The sequence below is a fragment of the Acomys russatus genome, chromosome 16, assembly GCF_903995435.1.
Source record: "Acomys russatus chromosome 16, mAcoRus1.1, whole genome shotgun sequence".
Taxonomy (NCBI): Eukaryota; Metazoa; Chordata; class Mammalia; order Rodentia; family Muridae; genus Acomys; species Acomys russatus.
The window spans coordinates 2,603,510-2,629,854 of NC_067152.1; the positions used below are offsets into that span (position 1 = coordinate 2,603,510).

At 45.2% G+C, this 26,345-nt stretch overlaps 1 protein-coding gene across 2 annotated transcripts; it reads left to right on the top strand.

Annotated features, from left to right (window-relative positions):
- Positions 1-23,387, top strand: Crk (CRK proto-oncogene, adaptor protein). Of its 2 annotated transcripts, none has more exons than XM_051157975.1 (3): positions 1-305; positions 12,172-12,707; positions 23,215-23,387. In XM_051157975.1, the coding sequence occupies exons 1-3, from the start codon at positions 65-67 to the stop codon at positions 23,350-23,352; spliced, it is 915 nt and encodes a 304-aa protein (XP_051013932.1). In that variant the 5' UTR covers positions 1-64; the 3' UTR covers positions 23,353-23,387. The 2 variants fall into 2 exon arrangements, with proteins under 2 accessions (XP_051013932.1, XP_051013933.1); XM_051157976.1 differs by having other exon boundaries at positions 12,172-12,537; positions 23,215-23,363.
- The last annotated feature ends 2,958 nt before the right edge of the window (positions 23,388-26,345 follow it).

Genomic DNA, 26,345 nt, shown 5'->3' on the forward strand with positions numbered 1-26,345 from the left:
CGCCAGGGCTGGAGGGGCGCGCGTGGCGGCGGCGGCGGCCCAGCGTGAAGGCGCGGAGGCGGCCATGGCGGGCAACTTCGACTCGGAGGAGCGGAGTAGCTGGTACTGGGGCCGCTTGAGCCGGCAGGAGGCGGTGGCGCTATTGCAGGGCCAGCGGCACGGGGTGTTCCTGGTGCGGGACTCGAGTACCAGCCCCGGGGACTATGTGCTCAGCGTCTCCGAAAACTCGCGCGTCTCTCACTACATCATCAACAGCAGCGGCCCGCGCCCTCCAGTGCCTCCGTCGCCCGCTCAGCCTCCGCCGGGTGAGGGACAGACGGGCGGGAGGCCCCGGGCGGGGGTGAGGGCCGTGGAACTCTGGTCGGCTGCTGGAGGACGTGGGCAGAGAGGGCTGGAGTGACCCTGGAGGGGGAGATGCCTTCAGCGCAAGCTGGTTCCCACGGACGAGCGGGATTGTGGTGGAGGACGAGCCGCTCACCGTGGCCTCTGGGTGTGCCTTGGGAGCCGGGGAAGGGGAACTGCTGCGGCCCCGGGGTGGGGCTTGGGCTCCAGGGTCAGGCCCAAGGGCAGGGCAGGGCCAGGCAAGGCAACTTGGGGACAAAGAGTTAATGGGGATATTGCGGGGGACATTATTTGGCAGAGGTGCCCAGCATGGATCTGCTAATCCTACAAGTGGCATTCAGGCTTGAAACGTTTCCTGCGGTATTAGAGCCCGGGTTTGTCCATACTCCCCTGGTGGCCTTCGGTAGGAAGTCACCACGTACTGGCTGGCTGGGAGGGATGGAGACACCCTCAGGAAGCCGGTCAGCGTTTTCCTTTCTTGGGCATTTTTCCAAAATCTTTCTTACCGTGCTCTTCCCTTGTGGAATACGAAGGTGGTGAACTTAGTGACTTGGTAATAGAAAAAAAGCTTTCTGTGACTAGCCCAGCGTAATCGAAGCCTAGATGGCAAATTGTGTCCCAAGAGGTTTTAAGTGTCCAAAAGGCTGCCTGCTGCAACTGGAGTTTCTAGTTTCAAAGTGATTAGTAGAGGAAGATTTTTTTTTTTTTTTCTCTCCTTCAGAAAATAAACCAGGCATAAGCCAGTGAGAACAACCCTGGAAGTGAATGGAGTTACATTCTCCCTGAGCTTACACAGTGTCAGTCATGCCCTTCTGGAGCTTTTCTTGCCCAGTAACTTGGTGCTGTGGTCAAAGTCTTCCAGGATTTGGGAACAGACCTGGGTGGAAGATACACCAAGAATAATTATCCCGCTGGGTCTACCTTGTCAAGGACCGTTGAGTTGTAACTGTCTTTATGCTATTGAGTTGTCTTGGCAGTGTTAAGGAAATCCACGCACCTAGCTCTTGAAGTTTGTGAGATGCAAAGTGATTCTGAGATTGCTGGCATCTGTTTGTGTAACAGCACCAGCTTCTCGCTTTCTGCATGTTTGAAGTGCAAGCCTTTTCCTCCCAAGAGCTAAGCCAGTCTCGGGAATGAAGACTCTTTGGCTAGCCCTTTAACAAACTTGCCCTCTTAGGATAGTCCTAAGTTAGATTTATTCACTTTGGCCAGAAATAAGGAGGTGGGACAGACAGTCCTTTTTGTTAGCACAGAAGGTAAGGGGAAAACTTGAGTATTGACGTGTTTGTAGTTTACAAATTTAGGCCTTCCAGGTCTTGTTGTTTTCATAATATAAGTAAGCTAGGACTATTAATGCAGCACATCTGCCCTACACAAGATGAATTGTGTTTTTGTACCATCTGCAAGGTAATTTATTGTTCTGTGCTAAGCGCAGTAGTAGGATGGTATGTTATCATTGAAATTAAATCCTCAGCCAAATTTCATAGTTCATGCTTCTAATCTCAGCACCTAGGAAGGTGAGTCATGAAGATTTTACACGTTCCAGGCCATCCTGGAAAACTTAGCCAGACCATGCCTCAAAATAAAGAGCTGTGCTACAGGGTGGGACTGGGGATATAGTTCAGTGGAAGGTTATTTGCCTGGTATTTGGACAGCCCAGGTTTTACTCCCAGTAGCTGGGGGCGAGGGATTCAGTCCTCAGCTTTCTCCTGTGCATTTTTGTTAGAAAGTGTGGGACTAGCAGCAGGCAGGCTTGTTAGTTTGACGCTTCTTTATACCTGGGTGTTGTGGCTTTATATCTCAGTAGCTCCACCTTCTCAAGACAGGCGGTTGGCCTAGGAGACAAGATTGCCAGTTTGGGGCTGAGGTGTGGAAAGTTCCTTGGCATTGTGGCAGTTTGTTCTGTCATATACCCATGTTCTCTGTAGGGCAGTCAGCTGGCTTGCTGTCTCTCCTTTATGATGGCTACTTAGTCTGTGTTCTTCTCCCCATTAGGCAGCTTTTCTTTGGAAGCCACACAGAAATCACTTGCGTTTTAGAGGGGCATATATAATATTAATAGCTGGCACTTACTGACTGATTATCATATGCCAGATGCATTGCCATGTGCTTTGTGTGCCTTCTGTCATGTACTCTCCACAGCATCCAGTGAGTGACGCACTGCAGTCTCTATTTCCTCAGATATTCTCATATTTTGGAAGAGGAACTAGAGGTCCGGTAACTTGTGACATTTAGTATGTGACTAAACCGGAGTTTAGTATGTAACTAAACTGGAGTTTAGTATGTGACTAAACCGGAATTTGAACTGGGCAGGGCAACCTGAGAACTAACTCCTTACTGTGTAGTTTTTTTGTTTTTGTTTTTTTTCTTACTGTATAGTTTTGATAGTCTTTGTTTATTTGCTTTGGGATCCCTGCAGTGCATATAGGAAACTCCATTTTTTGTTTGTTTGTTTGATTTAAGACAAGCTCTCAAATAGCCCTAGCTAGCCTACAATTCTGTGTAACAATTCTGGCTTTGAACCCAGAAAAATCCACCTGCCTCTACCTCCTGAGTGCTGGGATTTAAGGTGTGCACTAGGGTACTTGGCTCAGAATTTTAAATAAATAAATATAAGAACAAGCAGCATAGCTCTCTGGGTAAAAACCTGCCTTGCAGGCCTGAGGATCTTAAGTTTGATTCTTGGATCCTGGGGTAGAATAAGAGAACTAGCTCCTGAGGCTTGTCCTGGCCTCCACGTGCCCACACCGTTCATCCCCACACCATGTGCTTGTGTTTACACACTAAAGAGCATGTGGGTAAGGTAGGTCGGGGGTTGTCACCTTAGCCCAACAACCTTTTTATTTGAGACTTCTGGTAACTCTGACATGGGACTCACTGTGTCAACCAGGCTAACATAAGATCCTCCTGCTTCTGCCTTTCTGTTGTGGGGATTACAGGCATAAGCCACCAGGCCCAGGTAATGACCCCATTTGAACTTACCATAGGTCTTTACTCCCATAGATGATCTCCTATGCTGCTCTGGCCTGGGAGCGTGGCTATGCCCAAGCCATAGGGGAAACTTTGTTCCGCTCTACTGCTCATATTCTGTAAGGCTGGTCTTCAAGGTGAGCCTCTTGGGAAGACTTGGATCCATGGTTTCTTCTGCCTAAGATAATAAAAGACTAAACTTTGACTGATAGAGTCCTGAACTGACTGGGAAGCTGGTGGTGGGTCTCAGTTGATAGGCTCTTTATTCTAGCAAGAATGAAGGCCCTGATTTCAATCCCCAGCATCACACAGATCAGGCCTGTAATCCCAACATGTAGGAGGTGGAGGCAGGAAGCCGGATCATTCCTGGCTTTGAGTGAATTGAAGGTCAAGAAACCAAACTGGAATAAAGTGTGTATGTGTCTGTCTGTCTGTCTGTCTGTCTCTTTCTCTTGCTCTCTCTCTCTGTATACATATGTATATGTACATATATATAATTTAAAGATAGGGTCTCACTATGTAGTTTTGGCTGGCCTAGAGACTAATGTAGCTCAGGCTGGCCCCAAATTCAGAGAGCCACCTGTCTCCGGGATTAAAGGCGTATGTGCACCACCACTCCCAGCTCCCTTAAATTATTTTTATTTCATTTGCATTGGTGTTTTGCCTGAGTGTATTCTGTGCCAGAGTGTTGGATCCCTGGAACTGGACTAACAGACAGTTGTGAGCTGCCAAGTAGGTGTTGGGAATTGAACCCAGTCTTCTAGAAGAGCAGCCACTTGCCCCTAACCACTGACCCATCTCTTCAGCCCTATGGGTTTCTCTGTGTAGCCTTGGCTATCCTGGACTCACTTTGTAGACCAGGCTGGCCTCGAACTCACAGAGAGGGCTGGCATTAAAGACATGCACCACCACACCCAGCCCCTATCTGCTACTTAATTGTACAACTTTGGGTCACTTTTTGTTTGTTTGTTTGTTTGTTACTTTTTCTTTGCTTCAGTTTCTTCACTTGAGAAAGTTGCAAAATAGCAATACCAGCTGGGTAGTTGTGGATGCACATCTTTAATCCCAGCACTCGGGAGGCAGAGACAGCTGGATCTCTGTGAGTTTGAGGCCAGCCTGGTCTACTGAGCAAGTTCTAGGACAGCCAGAGCTGCTATAACTGTTATAACTGGGGAGGGGGGGAAATAGCAATGCCTCATAGGGTGGGCTATTGTAATGAAGAAATGGATTCAAATATATAAAATACTTGAATACGACAAGCATATTGAGTAAATGACCAGGTTATAAATATTAATCTTTTTGCTTTTTGTTTTCAGAAACAGGGTTTCTCTGTGTAGCCTTGGCTGTCCTGGACTCTCTTTGTAGACCAGGCTGGCCTCAAACTCTTAGTGATCTGCCTGCTTCTGCCTCTCGAGTGCTGGGATTAAATGCGTGTGCTACTACGCCCAGCCTGCCACTTTATTTTCTTTGAGGAAGGATTTCTTGTTATACCTGGATCTCAGCAGATGACTAGATTGTGGCCATTAGCCCGCTGGTGCCCTTCAGTGTTAGCCTGTCAGTGTTGGGCTTGCAGGGGCTTTTCACTGTGGACGCTGTGCTGGGAATCTACTCAGATCCTCGTGCCTGTGCATCAGGCTCTGCCCGGCCTGAAACTGAGCATGTCTTAAGGGTCTGAGAGGGTTTGAGGGGAAGATGAAGTCGGATGTTTGTCTTGTTGAGTATCTATGGTATACCAGCCACTTTTTGTACATTTATTTATTTTGTGTGCATGTGGGGTGCATAAGTGCTATGGGGCACATATGGGGATCAGAAAACCCAGTGGGGATCTGTTCTACCACGTGAATTCTGGGGATCAGACTTCTGGTTGTCAGGCTTGGTGGCAGGTGCTTTTACTTTTCAACCATCGTGCTGCCCCCCCCCCCCAGCCACTTTTAAATACAACTTTCTTACTGTAAACTTGTACTGTTATTATGGGTGTGTGTGCTAAAGTGTAGAGATTAGTGGGATCTAGTTTTCTTCTTCCATGCTTATGTGGGTTTCAGGGATCAAACTCAGGTCTCTGGGCTTGTATGGCAAGCTCCTTCACCTGCTGCCATCGCACTGGCTGTTCTGTTGTTGTTTGTTTGTTTTTGTATTTATTTATTTATTTTTGTTTTTCGAGACAGGGTCTCTCTATGTTGGCCTTGGCTGTCCTGGACTTGCTTTGTAGACCAGGCTGGCCTCGAATTTACAGCAATCCGCCTGCGTCTGCCTCCCGGGTGCTGGGATTAAAGGCGTGCGCCACCACTGCCGGCTTGTTATTTTTTTAAGCAGATTTTTGTTGTTTTAGTTTTCTGGAGAGGGGTCTCACTTGAGGCTGGTCTTCATCAGCCACTTTAGAAACTGTTAGAGACTGAGGCACAGAGAAGAAACTAGATAACAGCTTATTACAGCCACTGAGTGAGGATCTGACTTTCCATCAAACATGGCTCTACAAAGTACCATGCCAATAGCCACTGTTTTGTTCTCTTGGGGTTTTTTGTTTGTTTCTTGAGACAGGGTTTCTCTGTAGTCTTGGCTGTCCTAGACTCACTCTGTAGACCAGGCTGGCCTCAAACTCACAGTGATCCACCAGTCTCTGCTTCTCGAGTGCTGGGATTAAAGGCGTGCGTCACCATGCCTGTTTTTTTTTTTTTTTTTTTTTTTTTAAGGATTTTTGTTTGCATAGTCTTTATTCACTTGTTTATTGTCAATATTTGATATGTTTTTTAAAATGGTCTCGTGTAGCCCAGGCTGGCCTGGAATTCCCTTTTGTAGCCAAAGATGATCTTGAACTGATACTCTCTCACTTCTCCTCCCAAATACCAGGATTATAGGTTGCATTGCCACGCCAGGCTTCCTTGGCCCTCAGAGCCCTTTCTTAGATGGAGAGACAGCAGGCTTTGATCCTTTGTGTTGGACAAGCAGTGGGGTTATTTAAACAGCTTCTGTAAATGCCAGAGGAAGAAAGGATCGGTGATGAGAGAAAGAGGAAGTGCTGTGAGATTTTGGAAAGATTGATGGTAGAATAGTTGTTGGTGATCTTGCCAGAAATAACCGGGCCTGTTTTAGCATAGAGCCCTCAGGTGTTAAATTCTTTGGGAATAACATTGTAAAAACTGATATTTCCTGAGACCTGAAGAGCTTAGCATTGGTTCTGCAGATGCAGAGAAGCACCTACCAAACAAAACAAAACAAAAAACCCAACTGTCTGCTTATGTATTTATTTACTTACTTTATTTAGTTTCTTGTCTTACTGTATAGCTTTGGATGGCCTAGAACTCAACTTGTAGACCAGGGTGGCCAGGAAATTAGGGCGATCTTTCTGTTCCTGCCTCCTAAGTTCTTACCACCACACCCGGCTAATATTTATTTTTCAAGATGTTAATTTATAACTGCACTCTCAAGCTGGGTCTAACAATATAGGCCTCTAATTCAAGCTCCTTGGGTAGGCTGAGGCAGGAGGATCAGAAGTTGAGGACTGGGCAACTTTATAAGACCTTGTCTCAAACTTGCCTACCCTGTGTGAGGACCTAGGTTCTATCCTAATATCCAAGCTGCACATTCTGAGTCTCGCCCAGGTTTGGTGTAGAGGGTGTGAGGTTTTCCACATCCCAGACAGCAGTGAATTCTGTAGTTCATCTGTCCTCTAGACTGAGCAAGTATCTCCTTCCTTCCCTTCCCTTCCGCTTCCTGCCTTTGGCTGTTTGTGGTTAGGAGGAGGGAGAAGGGACCCAAGTGCGCAGCTGTGGTGAGGTCTGGGCTTATCTATGACTTACGTACATTCTTTTCCCTTTCTTCCCTTCTGGAGTTGAGTCAGTGAAGTTTGCCTGCTCCATATATCTGACTGCCCACAGGGTCAAACCAGCATCCCTCCATTATTGTAGTGTCAGCACTGACGAAGAGTGATTTGCAGGAAAAATGTGTCAAAGGCTTTGTTTAATGCTTTGCTTCTGTTTTGTTGGCTGGGATTGCCTAGGCAAGAGAAAAAGACCAGTGAGCCCGGTTTATACCATGCAGCATTAGCAGCACTGGAACAAGAAGAGTTAAAATTATCTTTGGCATTTAAACAAAACAAAACCAAAAAAAGATGTGCCTTGCCTGTATGTGTGTATCTGCACCACTTTTGTGCCTGGTGCTCCTGGGGGCCCAAAGAGGGTGTTGGATCTCCTGAAACTAGAGCCACAGTTGCTGGGAGCCCAACCCTCTGCAAGAGCAGCAAGCATGCTGAGCTGCTGAGCTGGCTCCTCAGGCCGTGTCTTCCTTGTGTGCTAGAGGAGCTTCTGAAACTGAGTCTCTAGGTTAACTTTAGCTTTAAGTTTCTGTTGTGCTGGGCAGTGCTGGTGCTCCTTTAATCCCAGCTCTCGGGAGGCAGACGTGTGAATCTCCACAGTGAGTTCCAGGACACCGAGGGCTACACAACAAAATCCTGAATGAAAAAAATTTTTTTTAATTAAAATAAAATAATAAAATTTTTTGTTGCGCTTACTTTTTTTTTTTTTTTTTGGAGACAGGGTTTCTCTGTGTAGACCAGGCTAGCCTTGAACTCACAGTTAATCCGCCTGCCTCTGCCTACCCAGTGCTAGGATTAAAGGCTGGTGCCACCAGATCTGGCACTTACCTTTCAAAGGGGGTTGGCTCCAGCAGCCCCTGGCCTCACACAAGCACATCCCACTTGCCCTTAGTATTGTAATAGGCCAAAGCAGCTGGAGGAGGGTGGAGAATGGTCACCCTTCTTAGAGTCCAGGTGCTTAGAGATGTTTGTGCCTTGTTAGAGCTGCCCTTGTCTTGTCATTTGCTGTGCCTCAGGGCAGTTTACTATTGTTGCTGGTTTTGTTTTGTTGCTACTGCTGGTTTTTAAAAGAACGCACCACCCATTGCAATAAAAGCCTTGTGAAGACATGCTGCTTTGTTTCTTGCTCACCACAGGGTTCACACCTTTTTCTCTTTGTAAATTGTATAAAGCTGGGACTAGAATTTCATTTGACCACTTTCCTAGTTTCAGAGTTAGACATTTATTTATGTTGATTAAGAATAATCAATGAAGCAGAGCTGTGGTGGCACCCGCCTGTAATCCCAGCACTCTGGGAAGCAGAGGCAGGTGGATCTCTGTGAGTTCGAGGCCAGCCTGGTCTACAAAGTGAGTCCAGGACAGCCAAAGCTACACAGGGAAACCCTGTCTCGAAAAACTAAAAAAAGAAAAGAAAAGAAAAAGAATAATCAATGAGCAGGGCGTGGTGGCCCACACCTTTTAATCCAAACACTGGGCCAGAGGCAGGTAAATATTTGTGAGTTTGAGGCCAGCTTAGTCTACAGAGTCCAGGACAGCCAAGGGTACACAGGGAACAAAGAATAACGTAGGGGCCAGAGACATGACTTGGCAGTTAAGATTGCTCCATGATCTTCTAGACCTGGCTTCTGTTCCAGCAGCCGCCTTAAGAGGGCTTACAACCACCTGTAACTCCAGATCTAGTGACCTGGCCTCTGGGAGCGCTGCACGTAGGTGGTATAACATGTTCGTATTCTCTCACACATGCACACATGTATGGAGCTGATGAAATCACTCAACTGATAAATAAATGCTCTTTAAAATTTGTTTATTTTTTCTACAGTGTTTGTTCTGCCTACATGTACACCTGCACACTAGAAGAGGGCACCAGGTCTCATTAGAGATGGCTGTGAGCCACCATATGGTTGATGGGAATTGAACTCAGAACCTTTAGAAGAACAACCAGTACTCTTAACCTCTGAGCCATCTCTCCAGCCCACAATAAATGCTCTTCCACCAAGCCTGATGCCCTGAGTTCAATCCCTGGGAACTACATGATAGTTGGGGTGTTGTTGTTGTTTTTTGTGTGTGTGTTTTGTTTTTTCGAGACAGGGTTTCTCTGTGTAGCCTTGACTGTCCTGGACTCAATTTGTAGACCAGGCTGGCGTCAAACTCACAGCGATTCACCTGCCTCTGCCTCCCAAGTGCTGGGATTAAAGGTGTGCGGCGCAACCGCCCGGCAAGAGGGCCTACTTTTTAAAATTGTCCTCTTACTAACACAGGAAGTAACACAGACTTCACACTAAATGTAATTTCAGAAAAGATTTAAGCCAGTTAGATGGCTCAGTGGTTAAAAGCTCTTGCCAGACAAGCCTGGTGACTGGAATTAAAGCCCTGAAATCCAAGTAACAAAGCTGGGTGCAGTAGCTCACACCTGCCATCCTAGTACTCCTAAGTGACATGGAGGCAGAGATAGAAACTCCTGGGATTTCAGGAGTCAGCCTGGGGTATGAGGCACAGCAAAAATAACAGAAACATTGCCTCGGTGAGATAGAAGAAAATAAACTTCTGTGAGTTGCCCTCTGACTTCTACACTCATACAAATAATAGTAAACAGAAATAAATAGTCTAGGCTTGGTATATGTAAAAAAAAATTTTTTTTATAAGTCTAGGCTTGGCACATAACTTCATTCCCAGGACTGGTGTGGGAGAAACTGAGTCTTTGTGACTTTAAAGTCAGCCTGGTCTACATAGTGACTTTCAGGCCAGCCAGGGCTACATAGACCTGGTCTCAAACAAATAATTTTTTAAAATTTATTTATTATGTATACAGCATTCTGCCTGCAGGCCAGAAGAGATGGTTGTGAGCCACCATGTGGTTGCTGGGAATTGAACTCATGACCTTTGGAAGAGCAGTCAGTGCTCTTAACCTCTGGGCCATCTCTCCAGCCCCTCAAACAAATAATATTTTAAAAATAAATGTAGGGGCTGGAGAGATGGCTCAGTGGTTAAGAACACTGACTGTTCTTCTAGAGGTCCTGAGTTCAATTCCCAGCTCCACATACATGGTGGCTCACAACCATCTATAATGTAATCTGGTGTCCTCTTCTGACCTGCAGGCAGAGCACTGTATGCATAATAATAAAGAACTTTAAAAATAAATGTAAAAGCTGAGTGTGGTGGTGCATGCCTTTAATCCCAACACTTCGGGAGGCAGAGGCAGACAAATCTGTGAGTTTGAGGCCAGCCTAATCTACAAAATGAGTCTAGGGTAGCCAAGGCTACACAGAAACCCTGTCAGAAAAAATAGCCAGTAAATAAATAAATAAATAAAAAGAATATTGGAGTTGGAGAGATGGCTCAGGGGTTAAGAGCACTTACTGCTCTTGCAGAAGACTGGGCTTTGGTTCCCAGCACCTACAAGGTGGCTCAGAACCACCTGTAATTCTAGTTCCAGGATATCCAATACCTCTCTGACCTCGTACACACATGGTACATATACATACACTCAGGAATATATACATGCACATAAAATTTTAGAAAAGGATAGTCTTCAGATGGAGATTGAGAGCACATGCTGCTTTTTTGGGGGGTGGGGTTTCAAGACAGGGTTTCTCTGTGTAGCCTTGGCTGCCCTAGACTCCCATTGTAGACCAGGCTGGTCTTGAATGCAGAGATCTGCCTGCCTCTGCCTCCCAAGTGCTGGGATTAAAGGTGTGTGCCACCACGCCTAGCTCCATGTTGCTCTTACTGAAGTCTCAGTTGCCAGCATTTTTGTCAGGCGGTTCACACCTATGACTCCAACTACAGGGTATCCAGCTTCCTCTTCTGAACTCTAGACACATGTACAAATATGCACATACCTCCACACACACATTCATAAAAGTAATTAAGTCTTTGGGTCTGAGGAAATGGCTCTCAATGGGAGTACTTGCTGCTTTTGCAGAGAACCTGGGTTCAGTTCCTTGCACCCACATGGCAGCACACAAACCCATCTGTACTTCAAATTCCAGGGAATCGGATGACCTCTTAGGAATTGTACATTGTAGTGATGGTAGTGTGTGAGCTTACAGTAGCTTTCAAGCTTTTTTCATCTCTTCCTGAAGCAGTTTCAGGGACCTATTAAAAAAACAGGAGTGCTTGCACTTGGTAGGCAGAGTCAGGCGGATCTCTGTAAGTTCAAAGCCAGCCTGGTCTACAATGTGAGTACCAGGACAGCAAGAGCTACACAGAGAAACCTTAACTTGGAGAAGAGGGGGGGCGGGGGCGGAAAAACTTGAGGCCAAGTGCACATGTCTTTAATCCCAGCACTTGAGTGGCAGCAACAGGTGGATGTCTGTGATCTGTGTGAGCCTGGTCTACACAGTGGGTTCCAGGCCAGCGGAGGCCACCCAGACCTTGTTTCATAATAGCCAGAGGGAGGGGCGGGGCAGAGCTTGCTGTGTTTCCTCAGGCTGCAGAACACTGGGAGAATCAAGGCAGTGTACTGTCTGCATAGCCTTCTTCCCAGAGGATGTGCGTTTACTCTGTGTGTATGAGTGTTGTGTCTACATGACATCTGTGCATCGTGTGGGTCAAGTGCCCAAGGAGCTGAGAATGGGCATGGATCCCTGGGACTGCAGTTAGAGCCGTTTGAGCCACCATGTGGGTGCTGAGAATGGAACCTTGGGCCTATGGAAGAGGACATTCCTGCTACAGGGTGATACCATTTAGGCAGTGAAGATAGAGGGCTTTAGTTTTGTTCGTTTGGTTTGGTTTATTTTGTTTTGGTTTTTTTTTTTTTTTCAGTGTACTTTTTTTGCTGGTCGAACATTGTATAAGAAATGCATAAAATCTGCTTCATCTTGAGCCGGGCGTGGTGGCGCACGCCTTTAATCCCAGCACTCGGGAGGCAGAGGCAGGCGGATCACTGTGAGTTCGAGGCCAGCCTGGTCCACAAAGCGAGTCCAGGACAGCCAGGGCTACACAGAGAAACCCTGTCTCGAAAAAACCAAAAAAAAAAAAAAAAAAAAAATCTGCTTCATCTCCAGTATAGTATATCTTTAAATGACATTTTGCTCTGTTTTTTCCAGGAGTGAGTCCCTCCAGGCTCCGAATAGGAGATCAAGAATTTGATTCATTGCCTGCTTTACTGGAATTCTACAAAATACACTATTTGGACACTACAACATTGATAGAACCAGTTTCCAGATCAAGGCAGGGTAGTGGAGTGATTCTCAGGCAGGAAGAGGCCGAGTATGTGCGAGCCCTCTTTGACTTTAATGGGAACGATGAAGAAGATCTTCCCTTTAAGAAAGGAGACATCCTGAGAATCCGTGATAAGCCTGAAGAGCAGTGGTGGAATGCAGAGGACAGCGAAGGGAGGAGGGGGATGATCCCCGTCCCCTACGTGGAGAAGTATAGACCTGCCTCCGCCTCAGTGTCGGCTCTGATTGGAGGTAACCAGGAGGGTTCCCACCCACAGCCACTGGGTGGGCCGGAGCCTGGGCCCTATGCCCAACCCAGCGTCAACACTCCGCTCCCTAACCTCCAGAATGGGCCCATTTATGCCAGGGTTATCCAGAAGCGAGTCCCTAATGCCTACGACAAGACAGCCTTGGCTTTGGAGGTACATAATGTGCAAACTGTAGAAAGACGAGACCTGCTCCAGGGTCTCCCTTTCAGAGCTCTTACAGCTTTGTAGGAATGCTGATGCAGCAGCAGCTTTGTGATGTTACACATGTCAAACCATTAAGTGCTGACTTTGGCATTTATGTGGGGTTTTCTCTTTCTTAGAGAAAACCTCTTTTGCAATAAGTAATTTTAAACTGTATAACTGAATGTTCTGATTGATCTACTAAACCTAGACTAATAACCACCTAAATAGGAATTAACCTGAAGTAGCTTTTTTCATCTATGTCCTAACTTCTTTCTTGCTGTTTGTCACTGTGTAAAACAAAATGGGTTCACACAGACTGGAGTGTAATAAGTGGCTTGTAGCAATATACTTAAGTGGGATTTTTTTTCTTCTGTTTTTTGTTTTCTTGTTTTTGAGTTTGGGTGTCTGTAGCCCTGCATATCTTGAAACTCACTTTGTAGATCAGGCTGACCTCTAGCTCATAGTGATCTGCCTGCTTCTGTTTCCTCAGTGCTGGGATGAAAGGATTGTACGTACCACCATGCTTATTCAAAAACTGCTTTTATTTTAGCAGATAGTAAATTTCTTACTATTAATTATGTTTGCCATGAATCTGGAAAAGCTGAATGCCAGCTTTCACCAGATTTCGTCCATAGTGTAAGACACACACACGCACACACACAGAGGGAGAGACGGACAGACAAGTAGTATTGTAGATGTGAATCGAGCCATAACTAAGAGGGTGTTTGCATCTTAGTGTGTTTGACAAGGCAGAAGTCAGGTGTGCATAAGGATACCTCTAGTCATTTGTCATAGCCTGCTTTGGGGCTTGGCATCATTACATTTGTTCCTCTTAGCACTCACAGCTCATCCTCTTGCCTATTTTTCCTCACTCCTTTTCTGTGTTATGAAGAGTAAGTGATTTGGGACAAAAGCTAATGTAGAGGTGCCCTGCTGCCCTGCTGCCAGTAGACTGACTGGAGTAGAGAGGACAGCCAGTTCTCATGAGCATGGCCTGTATGGACACATAGCAGAGAAGGCTGCTGTGCGCCTGTGATCTTCCTCCTCTTTTTCCTTTGGGTTTTGTTCCTACAGTAAGGAGTAGGAGCTGCCTGTGCATGTTAATCCATAGATGAGCTAATATTTATGTGAACCAGATTGATGTTAATGGTTTTTGTTTTTGTTTTTTTTTTGTTTTTTTAAAAACACAGTTTCTCTGTCCTGGACTCACTTTGTAGACCAGGCTGGCCTTGAACTCACATCAGTTCAACTGCCTCTGCCTCCCAAGTTCTGGGATTAAAGGTGTGTGCCACCACACCTGGCTGCATTTGAATTGTAAAAGTTTTTATTTTTATTGTATGTAATGAGTTTTTCCCTGCATATATGTCTGTGCCGCGTGCCCACAGTGGCCAGAAACGGGCACTAGATGCCCTAGACCTGGAGCAACAGGTTGCCTTGTGGGTGCCAGCACGCAACCCCTGGTACTTTAGAAGAGCAAGTAGTGCCAGGCATGGTAGCCAGGCCTTTAATCCCAGCACTCGGGAGGCAGAGGCAGGAGGATCGCTGTCTTGAAGCAGGCAGAGAAACCCTGTCTCAAAAAACCAAAAAAAAAGAAGAGAAGAAGAAGAAGAAGAGGAGCAAGTAATATTCTTAACCACTGAGCCATCTCACCAGCCCCAAAAATTTGCTACTCATTTTTTTGGTCTAGTTAAGTTAATTTCCTAGTTGAATTTCCTATGTTTGACTGAAAACTGTATTATGTAGTTGTTTAGTTAGTTTGTTTGTTTAGGCAGGATCTCACTATGTAGCTCTGGCTGTCCTGAACTCACTATGTAGACCAGGCTGGTCTTGTGCTCACAGAGAGAGTGCTCGGAATAAAGACATATGCCACCATACTCAGCTTAAAACTATAATTTTAAAGTGTTCTGTTTGTTCTGTTGCTATGGGCATTCATTCTAGCCCAGTCTGGCCTAGAGCTGACTATGTAGCTGGCTGGCCTCAAATTCTTGACACTCCTGCAGAAGCCCCAACTGTTAGGATTACAGGCATGAACCATCACAGCCCTGCTGAAACTATATTTTTTGAGATTATGTCCTAACTAACTTTAAAGTGTCATGTCTTGGCCTTGAGAGATGGAATGTGTGTTGTCTATGTCACACTGCTTGGCAGATGAGGAAAGCAAGTTTTCAGGCTCATGCGGGTTGAGGGGATGGTGCTCCTTTCTAACACAGGGCTGTGGACATTGTGTGTGGGCGCTTGACGCTGACTACCGGTTTTATCCACAAGGGACTGGCCAGTGAAGCAATGTTCCTGGGATAGGCCTGCACACCAGGAGAGGAGGGCACTGTGTCAGCTGTGCTCTGCTTTTTTTGTTCTGTTTTTTTTTTTTTGGTTTTTCGAGACAGGGTTTCTCTGTGTAGCCTTGGCTGTCCTGGACTTGCTTTGTAGTCCAGGCTGGCCTCGAACTCACAGCGATCTGCCTGTCTCTGCCTCCCGAGTGCTCGGATTAAAGGCGTGGACCACCCGCCCAGCTTTGAGATGGGATTTTAATGTAGTGTAGCCTGGTCTTGACATCAGTAAAGCCTAGGCTGTTCTTGAATGGTGTCTTCCTGCCATAGCCATAGCCTCTCAAATACTTTTTGTTGTTGTTCGGTTTCTTTTTTTGGTTTTTCGAACAGGGTTTCTCTGTGTAGCCTTGGCTGTCCTAGACTTGCTTTGTAGACCAGGCTGGCCTCGAACTAGTTTTTTTTTTTCTTGTTGTTTCTTGTTAACTAGGATCTAGGCAGGGGATGACCACTGAAGTGTATGCGCAGCCCTCAAGTGCTGAGATTACAAACCTCTGTCACTACGGTTGGATTCAGTCTTAAGTACTTGTGTTCTAATAACCTGATGGCTGTTTTTAAAAACAATAAATGTAATTAAAAGAAAACATTTTCAGCTTAGCTTTGAATAGCTGTAATAACTTACCTAATGAGATGTGTTCCTCTGTTAGACAGCACACAGTTTGTCATATCTTGAGCTCATGTTGAACATTGCCACTCTCACTTCTCACTTTATATTTGTATTTGTGAGTTACATACTCTTTGTTTGTTTTGAGTGATCATAAAAAATAATAGGTTTCTTCTTCTTTTTTTTTTTTTTTTTTTTTTTAAATTTTCGAGACAGGGTTTCTCTGTGTAGCCTTGGCTATCCTGGACTCACTCTGTAGACCAGGCTGACCTCGAACTCACAGCGATCCGCCTGCCTCTGCCTCCCGAGTGCTGGGATTAAAGGCGTGCGCCACCACACCCTGGCTTATAACTGGTTTCTGTTTTGTTTTTTTGATTTTTTTTTCTTGATTTTTACTTTGTTTTGTTTTGTTTTTGTTTTTGTTTTTTGAGACAGGGTTTCTCTGTGTAGCCTTGGCTATCCCAGACTCCCTTTGTAGACCAGGCTGGCCTGGAACTCACAAAGATCCATCTGCCTCTGCCTCCCAAGTGCTGGGATTAAAGACATGTGCCACCACACCCACCTATAGCTGGGTTTTTTATGATATTTATTAACTGTGCTCATATTCACATCCTATTGCCCATTTTTGCTTATTTGTTTATTGTTTGTTTGCTTGTTGTTGCTTTCTAAAGATTCCTCAGTGCTGGAATTAAAGGCATGCGCTACCATGCCTACCCTTAATCTTTTTTAAGATTACGTTTGTGTAATCTCAGCACTTGGGAGGCAGAAGCAGGCAGATCTCTATGAGTTCGAGGCCAGCCTGGTCTACAAAGCGAGTCCACGACAGTCAAGGCTACACAGAGAAACCCTGTCTGGAAAAACAAAACAAAACAAATTACATTTGTGTATTTATTCTTGGGAACATACTTGTAATGACTTTACATGTGGAGATCCAGAGGACAATTTGTGTGAGTCACTTCTCTTCCACCATGTGGTATCAAGGACTACGCTCACTGGCTTGGTGACAAGTGCCTCTACCCATTGAGCCACCGGTCCAGACCTTGGTATTTTTGAGACCGGGTTGTATGGAGCCCACTGTATTCTCCATTTCCTTGTGAAGTTGAAGATGGCCTTGATCCTGATCTTCCTGCATCTGTCTCCCAAGTGATTTCTTTTATCATTACAAACTTCCACAGTCACAAGCCAGGCGTGATGGCCAGCCTGGTCTATAAAGGGAGTCCAGGACACAGAGAGACCCTGACTAGGGAGTCGGGGCAGGACAACAAACTTCCACAACCCAATATTAGAAACACGACATTTTTCAGTATCTATAGTATGACCTAATATCAAAACTAGGAGCTTTCTTTAGCCTACTAACTCAGTACTCCTGTGTTTCCGTCAACATCTTTTTTGGTTTGGTTTGGTTTGGTTTTGGTTTTTTGAGGCAGAGTTTCTCTGTGTAGCCTTGGGTGTCCTGGACTCGCTTTGTAGACGTGGATCCCCTCAAACTCACAATGATCCGCCTGCCTCTGCCTCCCCAGTGCTGAAATTAAAGGTGCGCTCCCCCACGCCCGGCTCTCAACATCTTAAAATCCTTCGTGGCACTCTTGTGTGAGTTGTGCCATGCCTCTGACACTGCACAATTTGAGGGCTTTAAGTATCATAAGACTGTTTCTCTGTGCAGCCTTGGCTGGCCTAGACTCGCTTTGTAGACCAGGCTAGTCTCGAACTCACAGAGATCCACCTGCCTCTGCCTCCTGAGTGCTAGGATTAAAGGCCAGCGCCACCATGCCCCGCAAGTCTTAAGATTTTTGAAGCAAGTTCTCTTGCTAGCTCACTAGAGGAGCTAGCTGTATTGGGACACACTAGGCTTCACTTGTTGTCTTGGTTTAACTGCCTTACTGTGACAGGTTAGAGTGTCTGTGAATAGACCATGTGGCCCTCAAGCCCTGCAGAAGGGGAAGGAGATGCTGACTCCACAGAGTGCTCCTCTAACCTCAGTTAGCAGCACATGGGCACACCCTGACACACAAAACAGCAGACTGGGTTTGATTCAGAAGCAGTAGTTTGCTTGCTTCTGCCTTAGATTGTTATAATTTCTTTAATCCCCCCACCCAGACAACTCTTGAAATATTGTTTGCCTTTGTTATGTTAAAACTGTTTGGAAACTGGGTGTGGTGGCGCACACTTTTAATCCCAGCAGTCGGGAGGCAGAAGCAGGTGGATCGCTGTGAGTTCGAGGCCAGCCTGGTCTACAAAGTGAGTCCAGGACAGCCAAGGCTACACAGAGAAAAAAACCCTGTCTCAAAACACCAAAAATTAAAAAAAAAAATATGTATATATGTATTAAACTCTTTTTTCTTTTATTTCTTGTTTGTTTTTATAGTTAATGTTCAGAACAGGATCTCACTGTAGCCCAGGCTGGCCTTGAGTCTCCTGGCTCAACTTCTGGAATTCTCAGATTGTATGTATTGCACCATATACCCTAACTGGTTCTTATTTTTTTCTATTTATGCTCATTTAAAATTTGAAATAGCCAGCCATGGTGGTGCATGCCTTTAATCCCAGCACTCAGGTAGGTAGAGGCAGGCGGATCTCTGTGGAGGCCAGCCTGGTCTACAAAGTGAGTCCAGGACAGCCAAGGCTACACAGAGAGACCCTGTCTTGAAAAACCAGTACTAGTAGTAGTAATAAATAAAACTTAAAATGACACCAGGCGATGTGGTGCACATCTTTAATCCCACCGCTAAGGGAGTCCAGGGCAGCCAAGGGCTCTCTCACACAGAGAAATCCTGTCTCAAAAAAAACCAACCAAGCAAACAAACAAAAAAAAAAAAGAAAGAAAGAAAAAGAAATTTTAAAATGATAAGCCTGGCAGTGGTGGCGCACGCCTCTAGTCCCAGTTCTTAGGAGGCAAAGGCAGGCTGATCTCTGATTTTGAGGCAGCCTGGTCTACAGAACAAGCTCCAGGACAGCCAGAGTCTCAGTTCCTCTCCGCCCCACCCCATTGAAATGAGTTGGGAGATGGCCCAGTAGTTAGTGCTGCCCTTCTAGAGGACCTGGGTTCAATTCCCAGCACCTACATGACAGCTCACAAATTGTCTGTAACTCTAGTTCTAGGCTATCCAACACCCTCACACAGACATACATGCAGGCAAAGCATCAATGCACATAAAAATAAAGCTGGACGTGGTGGTGCACACCTTTAATCCCTGTGTTCTAAAAGTTGGGAAGCAAAGGCAGGAGGTCTCTAGAGCCAGTTCCAGGACAGCCAGGACTTCACAGAGAATCCTTGTCGTGGGGTAGGGTGGAGCGAGGTGGTATAGGACAGAGGGGGACCGTAACACTTCACTATGGGTTGTGGCATATACCCATAAGTCTACCAGGCAGGCAGGTAGAGGAGATAATGGCAGATCTGGCCTGGACAATATAGCAGGCACCAGGCCCTCCAAGAGGTGAGTTTGCCTCAAGAAAGAAAAACAGGACTGGAGAGAAGGCTGAGCTGTTAAGAACATTGCCTGTTCTCCCGGACGTCCTGTGTCCAATTCTCAGCAATCACATGGTGCCCCACAACCATCTATTCTGGCATCTGATACCCTCTTCTGGCATGCAGGCATACATGCAGAGAGAGCACTCATATACATAAAAAAAAAAAATAAATCTGAGCGAGAGACAGAGACAGGAAAACATTGTAGCACTTCTGGGGCAGATTTATGTTCTCTGCCTTTATCCCAGCACTTGAGGGGAGCAGAGGCTTTCTACGAGTTGGAGGCTAGACTTATCTTACATAGTAAGTTCCAGACCAGCCAGACCCTGTCACAAACAGACAATAAAATAGTACGAGACTGGATGTGGTAATGCATGCTTATAATCCCCGCATTTGCAAGGTGCACCAGTTCAGCCGTGGCTGCATGACCATCAGAAAGCCAAGTCAAGGAAGTTCTAAGTGTTTTGTTTGGCTTTAAAACCATGGTTTAGTGAATAGTTGTCTAAGCATAATTCTGGCTTTCTGAAACAGCAAGAACTGTTGGGAATCCTGTCTCGTGTGGCTTCAGTGGCAGCCCAGCTCTCTTAAGTCAGTCAGCTCTCTTAACCTTGACCCCACGAGGCACAAAGGATTACTAGTTTGTTTGGTTGGTTTGGTTTTGGTTTTCTTTGTGCAGCTTTGTCTATCCTGGACTCCCTTTGTAGACCAGGCTGGCCCTGAACTCACAGAGAACCACCTGCCTCTGCTTCCCTGAGTGCTGAGATTACAGACATGCTCCACCATGCCTGGCATGGGTTATTAATTTTAATAATGTCTTTTTGAAGAATTTGTAGTTGAAGGCCACTTGGGGGAGTTTTTACTAGCCCAGCTGACTACTTATGTGTCCTCTTAGGTCCATTTAAAAATTACAATTAGCCAGGTGCGGTGTGCATGCCTATAATCCCAGCATTCAGAGAGGCAGTGGCAGGTGGTCTATAAAGTGAGTCCAGGACAGGTAAGGCTACACAGAAACCCTTGGTGTGGGGGTGGGGTGCGGGAATTACAATCATTTTATTGGTGTTTGCCTTTTTAGCTCCTGCTATTTTGATATCTATGCTGAGAACTTACGTGTTTAAGAAAAGAATTTTGTATTTAAGAGTAAGATACTGTTTTCTCCAGTCTCCTTTGTAGTATAGAACCAGGAGAATCTATATCTTTTTCTGTTTTTGCTTTTTAAGATCTACTTATTAGCTGTGCCTGGTGGCGCACGCCTTTAACTCAGACCTGCCTTACTGCTGCCCTCCCAGAGGTGGGATTACAGGTATGCACCTGTATATCTTAAAGATGGCTCCAAGGCTAGGCATAGTAGCATACACCTTTCATCCCAGAATTTGGGTTTGAAAAGCAGGCAGCTCTCTGTAAAATTGAGGCCAGCCAGGACTGGCTAGTAAGGAGACCCTGTCTCAAAAATTAGACAAGCAGCCGGGCGCGGTGACGCATGCCTTTAATCCCAGCACTTGGGAGGCACAGGCAGGCGGATCGCTGTGAGTTCGAGGCCAGCCTAGTCTACAAAGTGAGTCCAGGACAGCCAAGGCTACATAGAGAGACCCTGTCTTGAAAAACCAAAAAAAAAAAAAAATCAGGCAACAACACACACACACACACACACACACACACACACACACACACACACACACACACACACGAAGAAAGAAAAGTGGGGAAAAGATGGCTTTGATTTGTCCAAAGGTTTGCTGTATGGTACACACAATTCTATCCTAGTAGTCTCTGGCCTTACAGGAACCCCCATTCTCTTAAAAGCAGAAGGGGCCTGATGATAGTTGGGCTGATGTAACACCTAGGAAGAGCTCAGTAAGATGTTGACTGGTAGCCTCCCACTTTTTACTGAGGTATAAAATCATTTGGTAACATACAGGATGTGAAAGTGCAGTTCAGTGGGTTTACAGACATGGACATGAATGTGATGCTCACACAGGTCAAAGCATCAATTATTTTCAACACTTCAGAATGCTTCCTTGTGTCTGTTGTCTTGGGCCTTGTGTGTGCTGTGTGCCTGCCATATCATGGAATTGCACCCCAGCCTTAGTTTACTTTGACTAGCAAGAAAATCTCACTCTGCTGTCTTGGGTCCTTGAGGACTATATGTCAGAGTCAGCCACCTTGGACGTCAGGATGAATTGAATAATTGTTAACAATGAACTGAACCCTGGTGCCAGCAGACTGGAGGGGCAGGCCTGGATGTGGTGTGGCCTGCCGTCCTCTTCTGCCTCTGCACAGGCGGCCCAGTTGTCAGGGCAGAGACAGGTGCAGCAGCTGTCTTCTCTGTATTTTACTCTTGCTTCTGTTACTCTCTTCTGGTCTGTTTTGTTTTTGTTATCCAAACACCACCACCAAGGTTTTCAGATTTTGGGGGGCAAATTACAGACAGGATAGTAAGCAAGAGTCTCCCTGTTCATGAGATCAGACCCCAGATGTTCACATGAGTTATCTGTGCCCAGTAACTACTGGAGAAGGTTTTGGGGAGTCCATGAAGCCCTATATAACAGCTTCAAAGTTCCCAATCTAGGCGGTGAGGGCGTGGCACAAGCCTTTAATCTCAGCACTTAGGAGGCAGAGGCAGGCAGAACTCTGGGTCTGAGAACACCCTGGTCTACAAAGTGTGTTTTAGGACAGCTAGGGCAAAACAAAAAAACCCTGTCTTTCAAACAAACCAAACCAAACAACAAAACACAAACAAACAAAAAGTTCCCAATCTAATACCACCATAAGCTTTGGTGTAAGGTAATTCTGAGTTCAAATCATTTGCTGTGTGAATATCATAATTACCCTAATTTTCCACTTTGTTTATAAAGTCAAAAGCATTTTTATCCTGAGGGTTATTAGGAGAATTGGAAGCTAACATCTGCCTTGCATGGTGGCGCACGCCTTTAATCCCAGCTGGGGAGGCAAAGGCAGGTAGATCTCTGAGTTTAAGGCCAGCCTGGTCTACAGAGTAAGTTCCTGGACAGCCAGGGCTACAGAGAAATCCTGTATTGAAAAAACAAACAAGCAAACAAACCTATTGTGCCTTAAAATATACTCAGAAGACATGAACAGCTCTATGCAAAACTCAAGTGACAAGCAAGGAGTGGTCATTATCTGGCTTTTTATTCAGTCTTCTGCTGTGGTTTTCTTTTTTTGTGACAGAGTTCCTGTAGTGCAGCAGGCTTGCCTCACATCTTCCCTGTAGCTGAGGGTGACTTAGGCTCCTGATCTTCCTCCTCCTGTCTCCAGCACGCACCTGCACCACCGTGCTGTTTGTTCAGGGGTTTGAATCATTGTTCTGCCTGCCTCAGCGAATCCATTTATACACTGACCTTGTCTTAGGTTCATGGCAAAGATTATATTTTCTAAGTGGGAGCAGTGATAACTAACTGGTATTGGCTATAGTCGTTGGTGGATTTTGTTTCCTTTTTCCCCAACTGGGTAATAAACATGTGCCAGTTTAAGGAGCAGCAAGTCAGCTGGTAGATGTGAGAGAGGTGACATTGTGCAGAACTGAGAGGACTTGGCGTTCTGGCCTGTACCTTCTCTTCCTACTTGGCCTTGGCTCAGAAACAGTAGGAACAATTTTCAAGGTCCCAGTGCAGCTCGCTTGCTGTGGTTGCCCTCTGCTGTGCACGCAGTGGCGGCCACAGCATACCTGAGAGTTGTCCTAGGTCAGGCCATGCCACTACACATGTCAGGAAGCGGTAGGCTTTATCCCCTGAGCCAGATCTTGTGGGATGAGGTTGCTGAGGATAGGAGGACAGAGAAAAGGGACATTGGCTCATCTAGACGTGCTGAGGCTTGCAGGAAGTAGCTAGGACCCTTTTGACTGTGTGTGTTCTCGGTGTCTCTGTCCACTGCTAACAGCACTCCTTCCTTTTGCCTGCATTAACCACACGTAACCAGTCGGTGGTGGGGCTGGGGAGGTAGTGAGTAGCCATTTCTATAACATCAGCCCTACAGCAATCACATGGGCAGGGGATGCCTAGCAGAATGGAGATGGTCAGCTTGCATTCTTAACTGAAATAAAGTGCTCTCCTTATTCTCGTCCTGCAGGTCGGTGAGCTGGTAAAGGTTACGAAGATTAATGTGAGTGGTCAGTGGGAAGGGGAGTGCAATGGCAAGCGCGGTCACTTCCCCTTCACACATGTCCGTCTGCTGGATCAACAGAACCCTGAGGAGGACTTCAGCTGAGTATAGCTCAACAGTTTGCTGACAGATGGGAACAGTCCGTTCCCTCCCCCCCCCCATTGCCATCTATACAGTTCTCTTCCAGGTGTCAAAAGCAGTCTAGTTATGTAAGCATTCTGTTACCTGTGATCTTCCTTAAGACTGAGTTACTCCACTCTCACTTGTATTTACCATATTCAGGGTACGAAACCAGAGGCTTGTATGGTTAACTTTTGAGTTGGCAGTTGTAGGTGGTAGTGGCCGTGCCTGTATGAGAAGAGGTGACCACTTGCCTCCTTCCTCTTGGGCAGTACAGATCAACCTGTGGAAACTGATGGGCAGGAAAACGATGTTTCACACTGCTTACCCTGATTTCTTCAGTGGTTCTGTTTTCATTCTGAAACCTTACTATCAAATGGCAGCAAACTGTTCCCTCCCACTCCATGAAGTAATCATGCACTGTGTGAATATTACCCAGTGGGATTGCATTTGCATTTATGGACCATGACCATTGTATGACTCATTCTGACATTTCAAATCCTTTGGATTCTGAGAACACTACTAGAGGCATTTGTCTTCCTTCCCAGTCAATGCTTCATACTTTTTCTTGGATTCTTTCCTTGTTACTCTCCTGTGTACCTATAAGTGGCTTGATTCTTAGGATAGTACGTCTTCATTCCAGATGAGAAGCAGGATGTGCAGAGCACTTTATTCAGTGCATAGCTTTAAGCCAGTATTGGACTCACTCAGTGGATAAACTCCCAGCTCTCTGCCTTCCCCCAAAGGGGCATCGTAGGTTCACACTGCTACTGCAGCTAAAGAGGCTCCTTGCTGATGAGACGGATCCGCAGGGCCATTTCTCCTGATTGCCAGCATCCTCACGGGGTGCTTAGGCTCTCAGATTTTACTTGGAGTGGAAGGACCAATCACTTAGATCTAATAGAAGGTATCAAGGGCCAAACTCTGCCCTCTGCATCATGTGCAAGTTGTATAAAAGGCAGGTTAGAATTCTATGCATTTGGGGTAGGATTAGTACTTTGAAAACTGTGCCAATCATAAGTTACTTATGTATCATTTTACATGGCCGAAATAGTTCTTGAAGTATATTACATTATAAATTGCCTTCATTTGGGTTTTTATTTGTCCAGATTTAGTTTACAAGCCCTTTAAAGTATAGAATGATTTATATGGGGTCAGATGCTCCAGAGACTAGGCCTCTGAGGCCACAGATGGTTTAGGGTTTCTTTAGACTGTAACGTGAGACTTTGAGGTGATAAAGGCCTTGCTGGTCTCTGGTGTGGTGTGACCAGTAGAAACACCTTACACTTTGCTTTGAACCTCATTTTAGAACAAAATAATGTACCTTCTTAGTTGTCCTGTAGAGATTAATATAATGAATTTGCATTCTTTGAACATACACCAAATCATGGTATTGCAGTGACTAGCACATTGCTTAGCACATGTGTGTAGACATTTTGTACAAAGAGTGAGCAGAGTGCAGAAGCCTGTTACATGGCCCAGGGGTACCAGTCAGCACAGAATTGCATACATTACTGCAGGCAAACTTAATGAGTTGACGCTAACTTAACACTTTTTTTTTTAAACTTCACTCTAAGGTAAATGCTTGATAAAAAACATTAATACTCAACTTGAGAGGTGTTGGCACAATGCTAAGCTCGCACTGGGTGCGTGACGGTGTTGAACAGACAGACTTGCAGTATGCGACAGCGCCCACCTAACTACTTGTTTCAGTTTTTAGTTACTCTAGAAATCCAAATGCACATTAAGTCTTGTTTTCCTAAGCCAGGCATGGTGGCACATGGCTTTAGTCCCAAGCACTTGGGAGACAGAGGCAGGTAGATCTGAGTTCAGGGCCAGCCTGGTCTACAGAGCTACTTCCAGGACAGTCTGAGTTATAAAGTCAGACCTTGTCTCAAAAACAAACAAAAATAAAGTAATAATAAAAATTAAAAATCTGTTCCTGAAATTATGCATCTAAAATATTTGTAGCAAATCCTTGTCACACCTGATTTGAATGTTGATGGTTTTATTTTATTTGATTTTATTTTGCCTTTGATGCTGCCTTGTACTGTCTCTTCATTATGTGTGGTGTTGATGGGATACTCAGCTCTATGCGAATCATAAAGACTCCTCAGTGATTAGTTGTTCCAAGCCACTACATGGACTGTCAGGTTGGATTTGGCTGGGTGTAGCAGTTACTGGACCTCAAGAGATCAAAGGACTTCTTACAAATATCTTCCAAAAATAGCAAGTGCTAGAATCCTAGTCAAGTGCATATGTACATTGTCACAGAGCAAAGTAAACTGAAATTGGCTGCTATGTTTTATATAGTCACTTCTGCAAGAGCCCATTTTTGGATACTAATGTTTGACATGGTTAATTCTTATTAATTTGTTGGAATTGTTTATTAATGATGCAAATAGATAATTTTCATTTTCCACAAGTAACATTTCACTATTAATGGTTTGAAATGGGTGATAAGCAAACCAATTTGAAATAAAATATGAACATGTGCCATTGTATTATAACACTATACACTTTCTTGACAGTTAAATTTTTAAAAATGTTTTTTTTTTGTAGCATGTATTGTATATGTTTATAGCATATGTAGTAAATAAAAGTATGGCCAAATGTTTGGCTTGGTGATCTTTTGGAGAAAATAATCTTGAAATATTTGTCAAAAAAGAATGTTTTTATGTTTAGAAGGACTAGAAGGTGTGTGTCTCAACTGCCCATCAGGAGTCACATAAACTGTTCTATACATGGTGGATGCCTAATGATGGGGTGAACTGTTGGCGTGCGCTATGGGATCTCTAGAAAGTATGACACTGCTGTGGCATGTGTATAAAATCTAAAGGAAGCCTGTTGTAAACAGCGGACATCACTAGTCTGGAAATAGGTATATGTAAGCATAAGAAGATGGGGAACTTCGTAAACTTTAGCCAGTTGGTCTTTAGAATGTTGGTGTAGATACTCGATTAATTTCTCCTTTCTAA

What these genes read in the sequence shown, in the direction of transcription:
- Crk (XM_051157975.1), top strand. Translation starts at nt 65, where the DNA reads ATGGCGGGCAACTTCGACTCGGAGGAGCGGAGTAGCTGGTACTGGGGC. An exon ending in GCCCGCTCAGCCTCCGCCGG is followed by an intron (nt 306 to 12,171) that starts GTGAGGGACAGA and finishes TGTTTTTTCCAG; the next exon opens with GAGTGAGTCCCTCCAGGCTC. An exon ending in AGACAGCCTTGGCTTTGGAG is followed by an intron (nt 12,708 to 23,214) that starts GTACATAATGTG and finishes CTCGTCCTGCAG; the next exon opens with GTCGGTGAGCTGGTAAAGGT.